Below are 18,339 nucleotides of genomic sequence, written 5' to 3' on the forward strand. Positions count from 1 at the left end.
ATCTGCAAAACACTTTTTTATATGGAGGCTTAAGCACATTGCTACCTATATTAAAAACTTTAAACTAGTAAATTAATGTTAATATATTAAACGAAAGATAAATTCAGATATACGTAAAATGAATAAGGTGATAAGTCTATGATAAAATGAGAGAACCGATTAGTTTTCTAAAAAAGGCATTGTTTTTCTGGCGTCACTAAATCTCTGTACAATATAGCAACATAAACAATATGCGATTGAAATATCATGACGATATTAAGTGGAAGTCTACCGACACAAACTGTGGTGAACTTAGAGCATTTGGTAGTATGACATGATCTCTTTTAACAAGTTTGATTGGTTAAAACATCTATTTATTACTTCTTATGACATTAACTCAAGAAAATTAAAACACAATAGGGCTTTCTAAGAAATATCTTGCAATAAAACTATGTCCTTATGTAATATATAATGATACATTCTGAACATTTAATCATTTAATCACAGAATGAAACTCGTCTTCGGTATCAGACAAATAACACGTGTTACATTTTTTCTTCTCATTTCTCCCTGTTCTAGTGGATCCATAGATTCCGTCTCAACATTTTATTTGTGAGAAGATAGATTAAATGCTTTGGTTTAAACATATTTCATTCCAGGACATACACGATACAGGATATGCAAACATTCAACTAGATACAATGCGGAAATGAATAAGAACGAAATATTTCATTTTTTTTTATTTTTCGTCTCTAAATATTTCTTAAATGTTTCAACAAATTATGTATCTATTTCCGAGAAAGGCGTATGTTCATGTTAAGTTTATATATATGTTTACATTGTAGTCTACATGTAATATGTTTACATTGTAATGTAACAGATTTTCCAAAATATAAAGAAACATTATTGAAAGAAGGTACAAACTTTTTAGATAGAAATCATGTTTTCAAAATGTATTTGTTATATTGTAATATATACATTCAGTTTTAAGTGAAATATTTCTTAACTACAAAACTGCATGTTGTTGCGTTAACAAGAAACAAAATTAATTAAACGAAATGAAACAATTTGTTATCTTGCAACAGTAAACATATTAAATGCAGTTTAAATCATTTGCAGTTTAAAATTATATGTATTATATAAAATTTCCGTTTCAGTACATTGTTGTTTTAATTATATGACTGCAAATTTATCATTTTAAAATACATTTTGTCTTACACAAATATAAACATACATTTTTCTTGTATAATGGAATGTTTGAATGATGTTCGTATGTTAAGAATACGTTTCATTTATATATTTATTTCGTATATAAAAGGTGCGCATTTGACGTTATATGTTATATATTGTCGCTGAATAAAACCTTCAAGTGACGGACATTTTTATATTACTTTCTGGAAATCAAAGTTTAATTTGCCAGCGTGGAAAATGTATGATGTAAGTTATTATAACTGTAGTTGAATTTGTTCAATCAATTGATATACATCACAAAGGAAGAGAATGTAAACTTGTATTTTTAAGAAAAGAAAAAACACCACAAAAACATGTTAGAGGTTAAAGAGCAATGTAAACTAGCGGATTTTGTAATACATGTATTTCCTAAATCGTATCGTTTAGACAAGATTTTTATGCAACTAACACATTTCTGATTGTATTTCTATTTTAATATGTTACTTAACGAAATATTCAAGCACTGATAAATTTAATATTTATTTTACTGTGCTGAATTTATAAAATATCATGAAGACGTATTCTATGTAATAGAATTTTGACGGCATGTTAATAGGTATAACCAATATGAAATCACACCATTAAAACACGGGTATTACATTGCAACTAAAGGTTCTGTGATGTAGATGGCACTTTATTTTTTATTCTGGAAATTGTGTCATTGTGGAAGTTGGTAGATTTGAAGAAAAAACCCTCTTTGACAAAATGTACATTGCAATGCAACAAGAAATACAAATAACTGTTTAAACGCTTTTATTTATAATATACAATAATGTCACATATTACACGGCTATTCAGTCATATAATGACAATTTTTGATATTTGGAAAAATCGCTCTTTTAGAATAAATATTGAAATGTCAAATCTGCACAAAACAATACAAAAATGTGTTCATTACTATAACAAATACTTTAAACGTTTACCAGAAAAATTATTCTTGGTTTTAACAGTATTTTGTTCATATAGTTCAAACATATAGAAATATGTACAATAATAAATAATATAGTACAGGATTGGAAAGGAAGTCAAAGACTTCATGTAAGTGTATTTCCTGCGAAAGGTAAAATTATTCTTGTCTTTCTGTCAATACGATATATATGTTTTGAGAATAATATTGATAGTATTAAATTTTATTCACGGAAAACTCTTGCAAGTATTATTGTTGCCTATAATATGAAATAAGTGATATTGGTTTCATTATCAAAAAGCTTTTGTTTTATATTTTAAATCAACGAAAATTTAGTCATTGATAAATACAATGTAGTATTTTCATTACAATTAAACTGTCATCTTATAAATATAGGACATTTTTTTATTTTAGAAACGGAAAACATTTTTTTCTTATATTACTACGAAAAGCAAGTAAGTAAATTGTTGTATGACAATGATTACGTCAAGTAAATGCCATATATGTATTTTTATAGTTCAGATTTTAATATTTTAATATATCTATATATTATACTTTTAATGGTAAACGGCATGTTTTATGATTAATATTGTCATTATGAAGCATGGTTTTATAATTTACCATTACGTATTTACCCTTCAAACAAATATCATTCTTTCTTTTTTAACATCATCATTAATATTATAATTTTACAATTGCACCTTTTATCTGTATCTAATATGCCAGGTGACTCAAAATAAACGCACACCAGAAATATCATTAAGTGAATTATTGTGGGTGTGTAATATAAGCAAAATATTGAATGTTTTGTCTTTTTTTTGTTAGATTAATGGAGGTTGCATGTTTATATAATTTCTTGTCAGACAGGTTCGCTTTGATTGATCATAGAAGTTAAATTTAATGTTTATGTTGTGCACACTTTCTATATGTATCAGTCCGTGAGTTGAAAGCCTCTCGATATACACGCATTTTGATTTATATTTAGATTAAAGTTAATGTCAATCTCTTTGTTTAAAAGCGGTCATAAGTTTCTTTTGTGTTGTTGTTGTTGGAAAAGCACTTCTGTGTTGTTTTAAACTAAGTATTTATAATAATAATAATTTTATCATTGAAAGGTGCCACATATCCATGTTAAGCCCTCTTCAAAACAGTGTCCCGAAAGCTATCAGTATAGTGGCAAGCCAGATTTCACGTCTCTTCATTCTAAACAGACCCCGTATTGTTATACAAAGTTGTATCGCCATAAAAACAAAATTGATGATAAAAGACACGACCAAAAATTGAAGTTGGCACAAACCCATTTGTGAAATTTACAAGGTTAAGTATTCGTTTCTTGCTAGCGGTCGCCGTCGGCGGTTTTTGTTCCTAAATCTCCTTTACCTCCTTATACTTTTGCATTTACTTTCAAAGATCTTTTTTCATGAGTAAAAATATTTTTTATTTTTCCATTGAAATGATTCCATATAATAACAGTTACAGAAACTTCAACACATTCTCAATTTAAGAAATAACTAAAGCATCCTGTAACTCCTTTGAAATGCTAGTTTATACATGTATGATTTTTTTTTGAACTTTTTTTAAAAAAATTTGAAAATTTTGAAAAAAATAAAGAAAATATGTTTTTCCCTTTTACTCTTTTTAAAAGTTTTTTATTATAAAGGGAAAAACCATATTATCGTTTTTTGTAAAATTAGCGTGGGGTTTTCAAAATTTTAAATGGTTGATAACATTTTGGACTTGTTTTTCCTTTAAAAACGTAGTGGGATTTTTTTTAAAATAAACCCCCATTTCATTTTTTAACAAAGAAAATAATATTTTACCATGTTAACATGCTAGATACAAATACAAATTTACAATCTAAAATATTTTTTCTGGAAACGCACTCTTCCATGTTAAAAAATCATTTGACTATTGTGCCTGTTGCTGATGATTATTATGAATACATCATTTGAGCCGCGTCATGACAAAACCAACATAGTGCGTTCGCGACCAGCATGGATCCAGACCAACCTGCGCCTCCGCGCAGTCTGATCAGGATCCATGCTGTTCGGTTACAAACCGTATTGCAAGTAGAGAAACTGATAGCAAATAGCATGGATCTTGATCAGACTGCGCAGGCTGGTCTGGATCCATGCTGGTTGCAAACCCATTAAGTTGGTTTTGTCATGACGCGGCTCAAATATCATTTAATGTTTGTTGACAATTGATCTCACACATTGGATCTGATTGCTGGTTCAGAAATTATTTTACGTATATTAGTCGGTCATTTGCCTAGAAATTGGTAATAACTTATTAGTAATCGAAGAAAGTCGGTTATTTGTATTGACCGATGTGATATGACCTATGAATTGTGTTAAAATTGGCGTTAAAACATCAACAACAACAAAAGCAAAGAAATATATTAACTAAATCATGTTACGTTTTACTAAATGGCCATAATTGCAAAACAGTAACAATACGATAACATAACTAGCCTCAGCTTGAAATGAACATTAATGTATTATTTCTTATATATTTGGCTACATTATGATTTCATGGGCTGTCGTTTATGTATTGTTTAAATGGCTTGTATTGATCAGAGCATAGCGTGTTTATGTCGATACATTTATGTCGATATATTTATGTCGATACATTTATGGTTGTATTACAATGATTGCCAACACCCATATTGTAATTTAGTCATTCAGTAAAACAAAAGATCAGTCGGCATGTAGATGAAAATATGATATAAGTCATAGTAGGGAAAATAAGGGAGGCATTTAAGATTGTTGGCTTTTATGTACTTATGGCCGAACGCTTTGGGTTTTTGGGGGGAAATGCGGACAAGTCCATGTCAGCTGGCATTTGAAGGTTAATGACCGGCCTGTCACACTTCATCAATTAACCTGAACTAGTGCAATGTATTAACAAAAATGCTTAAATAGTCATATATCTTCTTTAACTATTTATAGGAGATAGTAATTACCTAACTATCAGGTAAAAATGTGACTGCGAGAAATACAAAATCTAGTATTAATAAATGAGTGGACATATTCATAATGCAATGGCCTGTAAAATGGTTATTTTTTTCTTTCATTCTGTAATTGCGTTTCTATGGAAGTCGAAAAGTACGTACGGACGAAACCGGGCATGCTGATGGTTACAAAACTAAAATGTTATAACTTTATTTTAATTTGAAAATATGTTTAGCCTTAGGTCACATATTTGTACCAATTACTTTAAATACACATTAAAATTTTGGTTACTGGTAATAACTTATTACCTACTAATTCAGACCAATGTTCTGTATCTACACAGAACATCTGCAAATACAAAGGTAAAGCTGGTGGACTGTTCTCTTTAATAACTTCAATAAAATCAAAGAAAAAAATGACACCATTAAATATTCATAAGACTTTATTTTAACATATATTTACATGGTTAAAGATGATGAATTAAATTCTAGTTATAACATGATGTATTGTAATATATTAAAGTAGATAGCACATGATATATCGATGTATGTTATGTAAAGATTCGGATTTTTTCACAAGCTTTTATTACGGTTTTCGTATCACTCTTGTGAAATACTTATTCATTTAACAATAAAAAAGTGTGTTTCGTAATGTCATATCGTTGAATGAAAATAGTATTTTATTGTTATGGCATCGATTTACACAAAATAAAATGTTCATTTGAACAATATAGCGTAAGAAATTATCATATAATTTATTGTCTCGATTTATACGTCAATTGTTGAAATATTAGCACATGCGCGAAAATCATCACGATCATCATCATCGTCGTCGTCGTCATCATCATTATCATAATCATATCAAATTCCCTTTTCAATTCAATGTTGTTTTAATTATATGACTGCAAATTTATCATTTTTAAATGAATTTTGTCTTACTCAAATATATACATACATTTTTCTTGTATAGTAGAACTATTGTAATTATGATGTTCTTATGTTTAGACAATTTTATATATTTATTTCGTGTGTACAATGCGCATGCATATTTGACGCCAGGTTTTTGATATCTCTATTTTAGACCGCTTGCTGGAGAACAAAGTTGAAGTTACCAGCGTGAAAATTGTGAAAATAAAAATAGATAATAATAATAATATTTATCATCATCATCATCATCATCATCATCATCATCATCATCATCATCATCTTCTTCTTCTTCTTCTTCTTCTTCATCTTCTTCTTCTTCATCATCATCATTATCATCATCACTATGCCTAAGATTATTAGTACATTACAACACTTACACCATTACCAGGTTGGAACCAAAAAGTGATTAGCCTTCGCCATTAATTTAGTAAATAGCATGGCCAGCTTGCACGTACATCAAGGGGGGTAATCCATGCGCGCGCATCCTTAAAGTTCTGATACCGCGAACACTTCATCGGCCGGTATTTCGAAGAAAAACGAGTATTGTGAAGAAATCAGAAAAGGTATGAATTTAATTTGTTTTGCAAAGAAGATGTCCTAACTTCTAGTTTTTATATACAAAATGTCTTGACGTAACTCTTTCCTGTTTTGTCAGTATTTCGCGTTGAATGCGATTTTGATTCTGGATAGTGCGTACACCCGGCGTTGAAATGTTACAGAAAATGAGCAAATATCCATTAAACTGGCCGTTTTAAACGGCTGGAAGTTATTCTGTTGTAGAATCCTTTTCAAAAATATATTTTCAACCTTCGTTCCAATTCATTTGTACTCAAAACGTATTTAAACATACTATTTACAGAAAACAAGGAATATGATATTGCGTACACTCTAAAAAAAATCCAGATACTGCGTACACATAACTATGCAATTGATAGAAAGTAGGTATGTGAAGTTGGCTTGTACATTGTACATCGTAGTTCAGCTTGTAATACCCCAATTACAAGCTAGTAGTTGGGTATTCAGCTTGTAGTTCGGAACAAATACGCCAGCATACATACTATTTTAATTACAAGCTAGTAGTTGGGTATTCAGCTTGTAGTTCGGACCAAATACATCAGCATACACAATATTTGAATTACTAGCTAGTAGTTGGGTATTCAGCTTTTAGTTCGGACCAGATACTCCAGGATACGTCAAATTTGAAGTACGAGCTAGTAGTTGGGTATTCATCTTGTAGTTCTAACCAAATACATCAGCATACATTATATTTGAATTACAAGCTAGTTGTGGGTAATCATCTTGTAGTTCTGACCAAATACATCAGCATACATTATATTTGAATTACAAGCTAGTAGTTGGGTATTCAGCGTGTAGTTCTGACCAAATACATCAGCATATACAATATTTGAATTACTAGCTAGTAGTTGGGTATTCAGCTTGTAGTTCGGACCAAACACATCAGCATACATTATATTTGAATTACAAGCTAGTAGTTGGGTATTCAGCTTGTAGTTCTGACCAAATACATCAGCATATACAATATTTGAATTACTAGCTAGTAGTTGGGTATTCAGCTTGTAGTTCGGACCAAACACATCAGCATACATTATATTTGAATTACAAGCTAGTAGTTGGGTATTCAGCGTGTAGTTCGGACCAGACACACCAGCATATACATTATTTGAATTACGAGCTAGTAGTTGGGTATTCATCTTGTAGTAGTTGCTAGTAGTTGGGTATTCATCTTGTAGTAGTTGCTAGTAGTTGGGTATTCAGCTTGTAGTTCGGACCAGATACACCAGGATACGTTAGATTTGAATTATGAGCTAGTATTCATCTTGTAGTTCGGACCAAACACATCAGCATACATTATATTTGAATTACAAGCTAGTAGTTGGGTATTCAGCTTGTAGATCTGAACAAATACACCAGCTTACATGCCAGCTGACAAAATACATCAGCTAGTTAATATTTTGAATGCTGGTGTATTTGGTCCGAACTACAAGCTGAATACCCAACTACTGGCTTGTAATTCAAATATAATGTATGCTGATGTATTTTTTCCGAACTACAGGCTGAATACCTAACTACTAGCTTGTAATTCAAATATTATGAATGCTGGTGTATTTAGTCTGAACTACAAGCTGAATACCCAACTACTAGCTTCTAATTCAAATATTATGTATGCTGGTGTATTTAGTCCGAACTACAAGCTGAATACACAACTACTAGCTCGTAATTCATATATTATGTATGCTGATGTATTTGGTCAGAACTACAAGATGAATACCCAACTACTTGCTCGTAATTCAAATTTAACGTATCCTGGTGTATCTGGTCCGAACTACAAGCTGAATACCCAACTACTAGCTCGTAATTCAAATTTAACGTATCCTGGTGTATCTGGTCCGAACTACAAGCTGAATACCCAACTACTTGCTCGTAATTCAAATTTAACGTATCCTGTTGTATCTGGTCCGAGCTACAAGCTGAATACCCAACTACTAGCTTGAAATTGGGGAATTACAGGCTGAACTACAATGTACAATGTACAAGCCAACTTCACATACCTACTTTCTATCAACTGCATAGTTATGTGTACGCAGTATCTGGATTTTTTTAGAGTGTACGCAATATCATAATCTCTGTCTTCTGTAAATAGTGAGTTTAAATACGTTTTGAGTACAAATGAATTGGAACGAAGGCTGAAAATATATTTTTGAAAAGGATTCTACAACAGAATAACTTCCAGCCGTTTAAAACGGCCAGTTTAATGGATATTTGCTCATTTTCTGTAACATTTTAACGCCGGGTGTACGCACTATCCAGAATCAAAATCGCATTCAACGCGAAATACTGACAAAACAAGACAGAGTTACTTCAAGACATTTTGTATATAAAAACTAGAAGTTAGGACTTCTTCTTTGCAAAAGAAATTGAATTCATACCTTTTCTGATTTCTTCACACCACTCGCTTTTCTTCGAAATACCGGCCGATGAAGTGTTTGCGGTATCAGAACTTTAAGGATGCGCGCGCATGGATTAACCCCCTTGTACATGCAGTTGTTCAACTAGCTTAATAATTTTATCTTGATAAGCGCAAAACTGATCACAGATAGTTCCAAAAATAATTGACAAGTCGATTCTAGAAATTCACCAGGTTAAAGCTGCTTGCTTCTAGAATTCATGATTCTAATTTAATTTCATGAAAATTTAAAAAATGTATTTAAAAGTAAAATGTTGTTAAGTGAACAAAGAAGGTAATTCACACGTTACAACAAGGCACTCAAAATTCACGTAAGTTATCAAAATGATGTCAAAATTTGCAAAAAAATATGCACAAATACCTCTTTTTGCGTTAGTCACGCAATAGAAATATGATGATAAATACGACAAAAATCAGTTGTTAATTGTACATAAATTATTTCTTGAATCTAGAATCTTTTAAATTTTCTTAAAGTCTTAGTACATTTTCCTCTAGTTTGATTTTTTAAGAAATATTTGACTAATCTAGAGGCATGAAGCTTTAATCTATACTGCTAATTCAAATCGTTCAGGAAACAAGTTCTTATGGAATAGTTTTATGTAAGCTTAATGATTTGCTTATCTGCGTGACAGAATCAGAATTCATCGTCGGGATTCAAGCCCACATTGGTTGGAGAAGTCAATGACGTCATCGTGCTTCAATCTTAATTATCTCTTTTTTCAGACGTATGTTAATGTGGCAAAAATGATATTCTCGTTAAAATTCCATCAGTTTTAATTGCTTGAAATATTCTAGCAAGGATATATTTAAATCATTATTATAATAATAGTCAAAATAGTGCAAACGAAAGTTTGTTATTCGAAAATATTTTTCGCTTTTTTTCTTTTGTTGTTGTTGTTGCTTTTGTTTATTTTTTGTTCCATTTGATGTTATCTCCGTGAAGATTTTGTTTTATTATAATTATAATTTATGCTTTATCGCCTTTTTTTAAAAAAGTAATTATTATCATATACCGTGTTCTTTTATATACATGAAATACTTAAATGAGCCGCGTCACGACAAAACCAACATAATGGGTTTGCGACCAGCATGGATTCAGACCATTCTGCGCATCCGCGTAGTCTGATCAGGATCCATGCTGTTCGTTTACCAACCCTATTACAAGTAGAGAAACTGAAAGCGAACAGCATGGATCCTGATCAGACTGCGCGGATGCGCAGGCTGGTCTGGATCCATGCTGGTCGCAAACGCACCATGTTGGTTTTGTCGTGACGCGGCTCAAATGTCTGAAGTCAATTATTGTAATTCAACGAAACATAAAATTTTTAAAACATTTTATTGTTCTGTAAGTTGTTATGAATTATCGTTATTGGTAGCATTTACACGCCGTATAAATTCCGCTACCGAATATATCTTCCCTGTGTGCCTTTAAAGAGTGAATATAGGACATGAATTCGTTCACAAATAACGAATAAAGCTTTGGGAGACCGTGCTTTGTAGGAGCACATTTGTCTCGGAGCACATTTGTCTCACGAAGTGTGACCGATGTGTTCGTAAACATTCATATTTGCGACAAATTGGAAATGAGACAGATGTGTTCGACACACAATAGAAAGGACACTCGAAGCACATTTGTCTCACATTTTTTCCATAAAATTCTTAAAAGGTATTAATAATGTCCATCTGTATACCGGCTACCAGCCATTGATCTGTGTTTTCTGTATTTATAAATACAGAAAACACCGTTTTTAGGTCACTCCCGGTCAGTCAAAAACTTCCTGCATCTGCATAGGAGTCATATATTATATTAAAGAATATCCCTGTTCTGCATGTCACAGAATTCTAAATCACTTCCACTGTACAAACTGCAGAAAAGCAGCAGATGAAAAATGCTTCAAGTAATTAGCCATTGAGTAACTTTTTGGAGCTATAAAAGTATACCAAAAATAAAAAGCTTTTGAGGAATACAAATAAAAGCATTTCTCAGGCATAATGGGCCTTTAAGTGATTTATGTAGACTACTTAGCGGTATATGATCTGGAATCAATTTCTTGTCTCGCGTCGACGAAAGGGATGCGAAGCGAGACGCGAGATTTCGGCGAGATGCGAAACGAGTCACGATATTGTATCATTCAATATCAACCGATTACGGTGTTCTGTTTGGACATAAGTAACATTTTTGTCTCCCTGAACAGCTATGCACAATGGTACAAAGGTGAAATTGAAATGGTACGATGATTAAAACACGATGGCACGATGATGCGATGACACGATCGAGAAAAATAATATTGTGTTTTCATCATCATGCCATCGCAGTTTCATCTTATCGTACCATTGTATTGTATTTTCATCATTGTAACACCGTCTTTCACCATAGTACCATCACGTTTTCATCATAAAGCCTTCGTTGTTTCACCATCGTACAATCGTTGTTTCACGTTCGTACTATTGTGTTTTCACTATCGCATCATCGCGTTTTCATCAAGGTACCATCGTGCCATCGCGCTGTCACCATTGTACCATCGTGAACGGAATTTAGTATGTTTCAGTGTACGCCTTCAGGTTAAGCCAATAAATTTCTTGAATTAGAAATATTATAATTAATAGTTCACTGTAGGTTTTCATAAAAAAAGCATAAGCAAACCTATTGATGATTACACTTGAGGTAAAACGGCGAACCTCGATTCTAAAAAAGAATTTCTGCCGTGGGGAAATATGTGACAAATAATTCATAAAAATGGCATGAGACAAATGTGCTTTCTTGTCCCTTAAAAACACATGAGACAAATGTGCTTTCTTGTCCCTTAAAAAACTTGATCGGAGCACATTTGTCACACAAATGAGTTTTTTGGGGTAGACATTTGAGGTCCCATTTGTCTCATGTTAGACAAATGCGACCGCATCGGTCTTACGTAAGACAAATGTGCTCCGAGACAAATGTGCTCCTACAGTGCTTTATCTGTTGTAGAGCAACAAGTCCAATATTTATTTGGAGATAAATACAGTATAACAATAGACCATACACCAATTGCCATATTTTCATCTTGTTCATAAAATTAAGCTCATCTATTCAACAATAAAATTCATAATAAAGGTTTATATTTCAGCCGTCGATTCACACCAGCGTGTCTTGTGGAGATTTTGAAGACAGTTCAGTTTCCAGCAGCTACTACAATCAAAGAGGCCGGAAGGGCAGCTCAGAACCACCGGGTACATTAGATCGATCAGACGAAAAGAAACGCCGGAAACGCCGGGATAAATCCCATGAAGATACTCGTACCTCTTCCGGATATAATTCGTATAGTGAGTTATCCGAATTTGGCAACGCTTCTAAGTGTAGTGATGAAAAACAAGGAAAACATAGAGGTAGGGATTCCTCAAGTGACAATGAAAAGAACGATAGATATTCCAAATATCCAAGAAAAACATCAAGGGTGATAGAAGATAAAATTCTAGAAGTAACACACAAACGTTCTGATTCAAAACTGAGTGTTGCGGAAAGTGATTTGTCCGGATCTAGCAAAGGCAAAAAACGTTCTACGGACAAAAGTAGTACGGCAAATGCTGAACAAAAGACACACAAAGTGCCAACGATCGGAAATGTATCAGTGACAGTGACAAATAACATACAATACGATCCGAATGATCCTTTTTCTTTTATCCAACCTATAGACTTACCATTTCATAAAAAGGTGCGGAAATGTCTGGGACCGGTAATGGCGGTTCTGTTATTAATTATTTTAGCCGCTGCAATTGGGGCTGCCATCTATTTTGCATCTTCTTTAAAAGGTAGGTTAGCATTTTTTGATACTGTACTAATTTACCACCAAAGTCAAATAAATATACTTATATACTCGTACATTTAAACACTTATATTTCACGTTGAATGAATGCGTCGAATATTTTATACTTGTTTGTACATTAAAAGCAATTTTTAATAACAAGACATTTTTTAATAGTAAAACAGAATGAAATACACATTTTTCTACATTGACCTGAATTTTAACCATACCAATTTACCAAATATGGAAAAAAAATAAGTTTCGTTTTTCATCTCAAATACTTTGCAAAAATCCTGGCATTTTTCGTGAAACATCTCATAACGTTTTAACTTTATGGTAAACTTCAAACTGCCCTAATCAAAATTTATGTTTTCGAATAAAACATGCTAACATCATTTTGTATTTCTCGTTTCAGAGACGCAAGAAAAACAGATAGGTAGGTTACTAAGTGTGTTTTTTTTTAATTTATTTTTAATACATGCTTTTCGGTGGTTTATAAAAATATATCAGTGAAATAAAAACTGATAATTTCACTGTTTTAAACAGTGAAAATATCAATTTGATATTTTCACTGTTTTGAATATTTGAGCCCGTTACGTTGTTTCAGTGAAATACAAGCGTTAACAGTACAGGAAACCAACTTAATGACGTGACGTCGTAAATGACGTCACGTTGTATTATTATATGGCGCCCTTTTCATTTAGTACTAGGTTAAAATGTCTTTTTAAACGTTTCTTTGCATATAACAAAATGAAAATTTGTTTAGTTTAATGTAAGATCGAAATATATTTCACCTCCTGAACACCAAAAGTTCAAATTTCATTCCTGGCTGCGCCTTTTGGTGCTCACTCGGTGAAATATATTCCGATCTTACACTGAACTAAACAAATATCCTCTGTATATTTTTTATTAAGTTTGAATGATACAATGATATCTTCGGTCTATCATGACTTTCAAATAAATTTGCTATAATTTATCAGGATAAAGGAAATGCTGTCAAACTTAAATCAACTTGAATAAAGGTCATTAGAGGGTGAGACCGAAATTTGCCCTTTAAAGACAGGTTGCCTTTTTTTGGGGGGAGGGGGGTTACACATTGTTCTATTTAATGAATTATTGACTGTCAAATAGTGGTCTTTATTTATAGAGTGGTCTTTATTTATAGAGTGGTCTTTATTTATAGAGTGGTCTTTATTTATAGAGTGGTCTTTAACACACTTTAGGACGTTCTGAATATATCAGCAACTTATATATGCAGACACGTACTCTTTTTTTATTCGACATCAAATGTTGTTGTTGTTGATGATGTTGTTGTTGATGACGATGATGTTGTTGTTGTTTTCAGATATGCTTAGAGCAAATTTAGCAATGAAAATACGTAATATAGACCATGTTGAAAACATAGAAGATTTGTCATCGAATGATTTTGAAGATTTGTCATCAGAATACTGTAAACATGTAAGTATTAATCCTTACAATTGTAAACATGTAAGTATTAATTCTGACAATATCGTAAACATGTAAGTATTAGTCTTGACATTTGTTAGCATGTAAATATTAGTCATGAAAAACTTTAAAAATGTACTTGTTCCAAGAATAATGTAAACGTGTATTATTAGTCTTGAAAGTATGTAAACATCTAAGTTTTAGTCTTGAAAAACTATAAATTGGTTTTCCCAGAATAATGTAAACATCTTAATGAAGTACTGGTTAACGTAAAGACAAGAAAATAATCAAACTATTTGAATTATTTAAGCTATGCAATGCTTTACATATTTGTTTCTATGAATTGCTAATTTGACTGTATTTCGCTGATGTAAGCATGTAAAATATGCATCAGCACGCCTTGACATGATTAAATAAATAATTTAATATTGATACATGAATGTATCCTCTTTTACATAATCAAAGGCATTCAAAGAGCTTAGTGTTAAGTAATAGAAAGAGCATCGTACACGAAGCTATCTGATTTGTAGGAGGATGAGCAGCCCACGAGTATAAATCAGATTGCCGAGTGTTTTGATGTTCTTTCTCTTTTGTGTCATTGACAAAAATAAAAGCACGCCCGAGTCATCACTATATGAAACCCCAGAAAAAAAGAAACCAATGAAAGAGCATCTAAATATGAATTTTCTATTGTTATCCCTGTTCACTCCCTAGAAAGCCAAACAACGAGCATGCTCTGGAGTGCGGATAACTAAAACCTGCACCCCAGTTAACGCAGTGTTCATGTGTGGGTATTAATTAACTTATGAAACATTTTCAACAGAAAGGTCTCAAAACTATGATACATCAAAATGTGAATGCGCAGTATAAGATAATATTCTTTTCTTCATAAATTGTAAGAGTTTATAACTTTCTATTGTGGTAGCTCTGCATAACGAATTACCAATAAAATAATAAAAATACAAAACAGAAGTTTTTGGGGTGGTTCTAGTGTCTTAAATGCAGAGAAATCGTTTAATCATTTTGAATAAAAAAATGTTCGTTTCTTATATTAAGCTAGCAAGCTGCCTTTATTTAGATGTTAAACATTGTAATTTTAGAAAATTGTTATTTTAAAGCTAATAAAATAAACAATTCAACAATAAATTTCTATTCGTTATCTTTGAAGAAATGACTTTTAAATTTTGATGAATATGATGTTGTAATAATGTTGATCGAATATGCACGAATTAGAAATTTATGAGACATAAATGTACAGTAATTGCATTTTGTGTGTGTTGTAAAATGATGTATATGTTTGCCAAAAGTAAAGTTCATAAATTATCAGATAGTTTAAACAGTCCAAAAGTTGCTTACTTACACACATGATCGATAAGAATAAAATTTGATGAACAAGAAAATACTTTGTTTAATTCATGGTATGTTTAAAAACGCTATATTTCTATGTGACACTGATTAACAAGATTTTAATTTACATCAAAATTCAAATTAACTTTCATATAGCAAATTTCTGTAATTTTAATAAATGCAAAAAAGACAAAAAAGCAGAATTATCTGCGGCTCGTTAACTTTTTCTCCTTTATCACGATTGTTTTTTTATATATAAATTTATTCTTTGAATTGTTAGAATTTTAAAATATAATGCGTTATGCATGGTATCCGTATGTGATTATTAAAAGTGAATGAATGAGAGATACATTAATTTGTTATCATATTAAAATGGGTCTTATCTTTCACGTAATTAAAGAACAAACTTATATTTTAAAAGGAATACAAATTAACAATAAATAAATATTGTTTAAAGACCCATTATGCCTTAGAAATGCAATCATGTCCATTAATCAGATACGTTTTTATTTTTGGTATCTTGATACAGTTTCAAAAAGAAATCACATTTGCCATATATTTGAACTGTCTGTTGCTTCTTCTGCTCTGTTGGCAATTGGTAATTAGTGAATTAGTAATTAGTAATTACAGTGAATTAGTATTTTGTATGGAAGTAAAAATACTATTGTGTTGACATTTTGCTGCCTTAATGACACATTACTTAACGTTCAGTGCTACTTTCTTCAGCTGTTTGACATCTAATTTGCTCCAATTTCATTATCAAAACATTATTAAACACATGCTTGACATTTCAAGAGAATCATATATGTGGATTTCTGAGGCATAATGTGCCTTTAACAAACATTTACAATATTTTTCACTATGGACTTTCAATTATTTCGTGTTTATAAGCTATCAAGCTAATTTATGAAATTTTCCTTCTTTCTTTTTTTTCTTTCTTTCTTCCTCAAGTTTCTGAGCAACTTGGCTAGTTTACATTACGAAATGGCCGAGATGAAATGATCATTTGTATAATTATCATTCTCAACAAGTGAACCGTGACAAGTTAACCGTAAAATAGATCCATATTTCTGTGAAGTGAAGCAAACTAAAATCTTAACATCTGATAAATGAGTTTCCGAAAACAATAGTATGTTTTTTTCATCCTCAAAATGTAACTCAAAATTGAACTCTTAAAGCTAATTGCAACGTGAATAAAGTTTCTAATACTAAAACACGATGTGGAAGCCAAAACATTAAATGAATTCAGTACTTTTTATTCACCTTCGTTCGTACTCACCTTCATTCGTATTCACCTTCATTCGTATTCACCTCCATTCGTTTTCACCTCCATTCGTATTCATCTTTTTAAAAATCTACACTTTTGTTTTCAGATGGATCTTTTCTACTCAAAAAGTAAATTTGGAAAGACTTACAGAGGCTGTGAGGTTCTTTCAATAAAGTGAGTAATTTAAATTTACTTAATGTCATGATATTAATATCCATACAATACAATACAATACAATACAATACAATACAATACAATACAATTGTATTCTTAAGATTAAATTGTGTGAATTTTCCGAGTGAAAGTTGTAGCCAAAAAAAAATAAGAAGAAGAAGTTGATAAACAAAACGAAAACGTTACTTCGTTAACTTCCAGAATCGTCTTACTATTTAGTACAAATATGAGGGAAATGGGATTACCCTTCGGTGTCTTACTATTTAGTATAAAAAAATGGGGGAAATGGGATTACCATTTTGAAGAAGAAAGGTTGTCGCAAAAAATTGTTGACCAGGTTTACTATAGTTTTAACTTTACGAGTATTTTTGGAATATTTCCCGAGTATTGAAATAATCGAAGATTTTAGACAGCATCCGCGCAGTCTGATCAGGATCCATGCTGTTTGCTTACCAACTCTATTACAAGTAGAGAAATTGACAGCGAACAGCATGGATCCTGATCTGGTCTGGATCCATGCTTGTCGCAAACACATTATGTTGGTGTTGTCATGACGCGGCTAATATTGAATTTTGTTTCGAACAAGCAAAGAAAGGAAATCACATATAAATAACGTTGTCAGGTTGAGTACCATGATCTCTGAACAAAAGTTTAATTTGGTAATAGACCTGTCTATATGACCTCAGAAAAGGCTTTAAATTCTATTTCTCAAAACCTTTCTATTTTTATATTTTTGGACTCCTGTTATCGTTTTCAGAAATTCACTCAATGGCCAAGTACCTTAGACATCTTTTGCCTCTGTTACTTTTGTTAATTTTTATAGTTAAACAGATTTGGTATTTTGTATGGAAGTCATTTACATTTTGCTACTTTTATGACAACTTATTTCACATTCTGTGCTACTTTCTTCAGATGATGAGTACGCACTATCTAACATGTTCTAAAACTGCTATTTAATCATTTGAAAACTCATGTTTGCCCTTTCTAAAGATGAACAAATTTTATTCATTTTTAATGTCTTTAACGTTCTTAGACCAGTCAAACAAAGGTCAACATAACTGGATGTACGTTCCAAGATGTAGTCTTTATAAAAAGATTAATATTTTTTTAAACTTTTGGTCGACCTAAAATATATGCGTTATAACAAAACCGTGTGTCACACTGGATTTTCTGGTCATGTTGGCCTATTGAAGTTACATATTAGCAATATTAAGATGAATAATGAAATAACAATATGAGCCGCGTCACGACAAAACCAACATAATGGGTTTGCGACCAGCATGGATCCAGACCAGCCTGCGCATCCGCGCAGTCTGATCAGGATCCATTCTGTCTGCTATC

General features: G+C 31.7%; 1 protein-coding gene across 1 annotated transcript in view; it reads left to right on the forward strand.

Moving 5' to 3' along the window:
• LOC132727071 (uncharacterized) overlaps positions 1-18,339 on the forward strand; it is a 51,582-nt gene that overhangs the window by 20,765 nt on the left and 12,478 nt on the right. The window contains exons 2-5 of the mRNA XM_060712483.1: positions 12,090-12,771; positions 13,180-13,200; positions 14,110-14,222; positions 16,931-16,998. Coding sequence (XP_060568466.1) covers positions 12,090-12,771; positions 13,180-13,200; positions 14,110-14,222; positions 16,931-16,998 — 884 coding nt within the window. The remainder of the gene's footprint in view (positions 1-12,089; positions 12,772-13,179; positions 13,201-14,109; positions 14,223-16,930; positions 16,999-18,339) is intronic.

Source organism: Ruditapes philippinarum, unplaced genomic scaffold, assembly GCF_026571515.1.
Source record: "Ruditapes philippinarum isolate M1 unplaced genomic scaffold, ASM2657151v2 ctg123_1_1_1_1, whole genome shotgun sequence".
Classification (NCBI taxonomy): domain Eukaryota; kingdom Metazoa; phylum Mollusca; class Bivalvia; order Venerida; family Veneridae; genus Ruditapes; species Ruditapes philippinarum.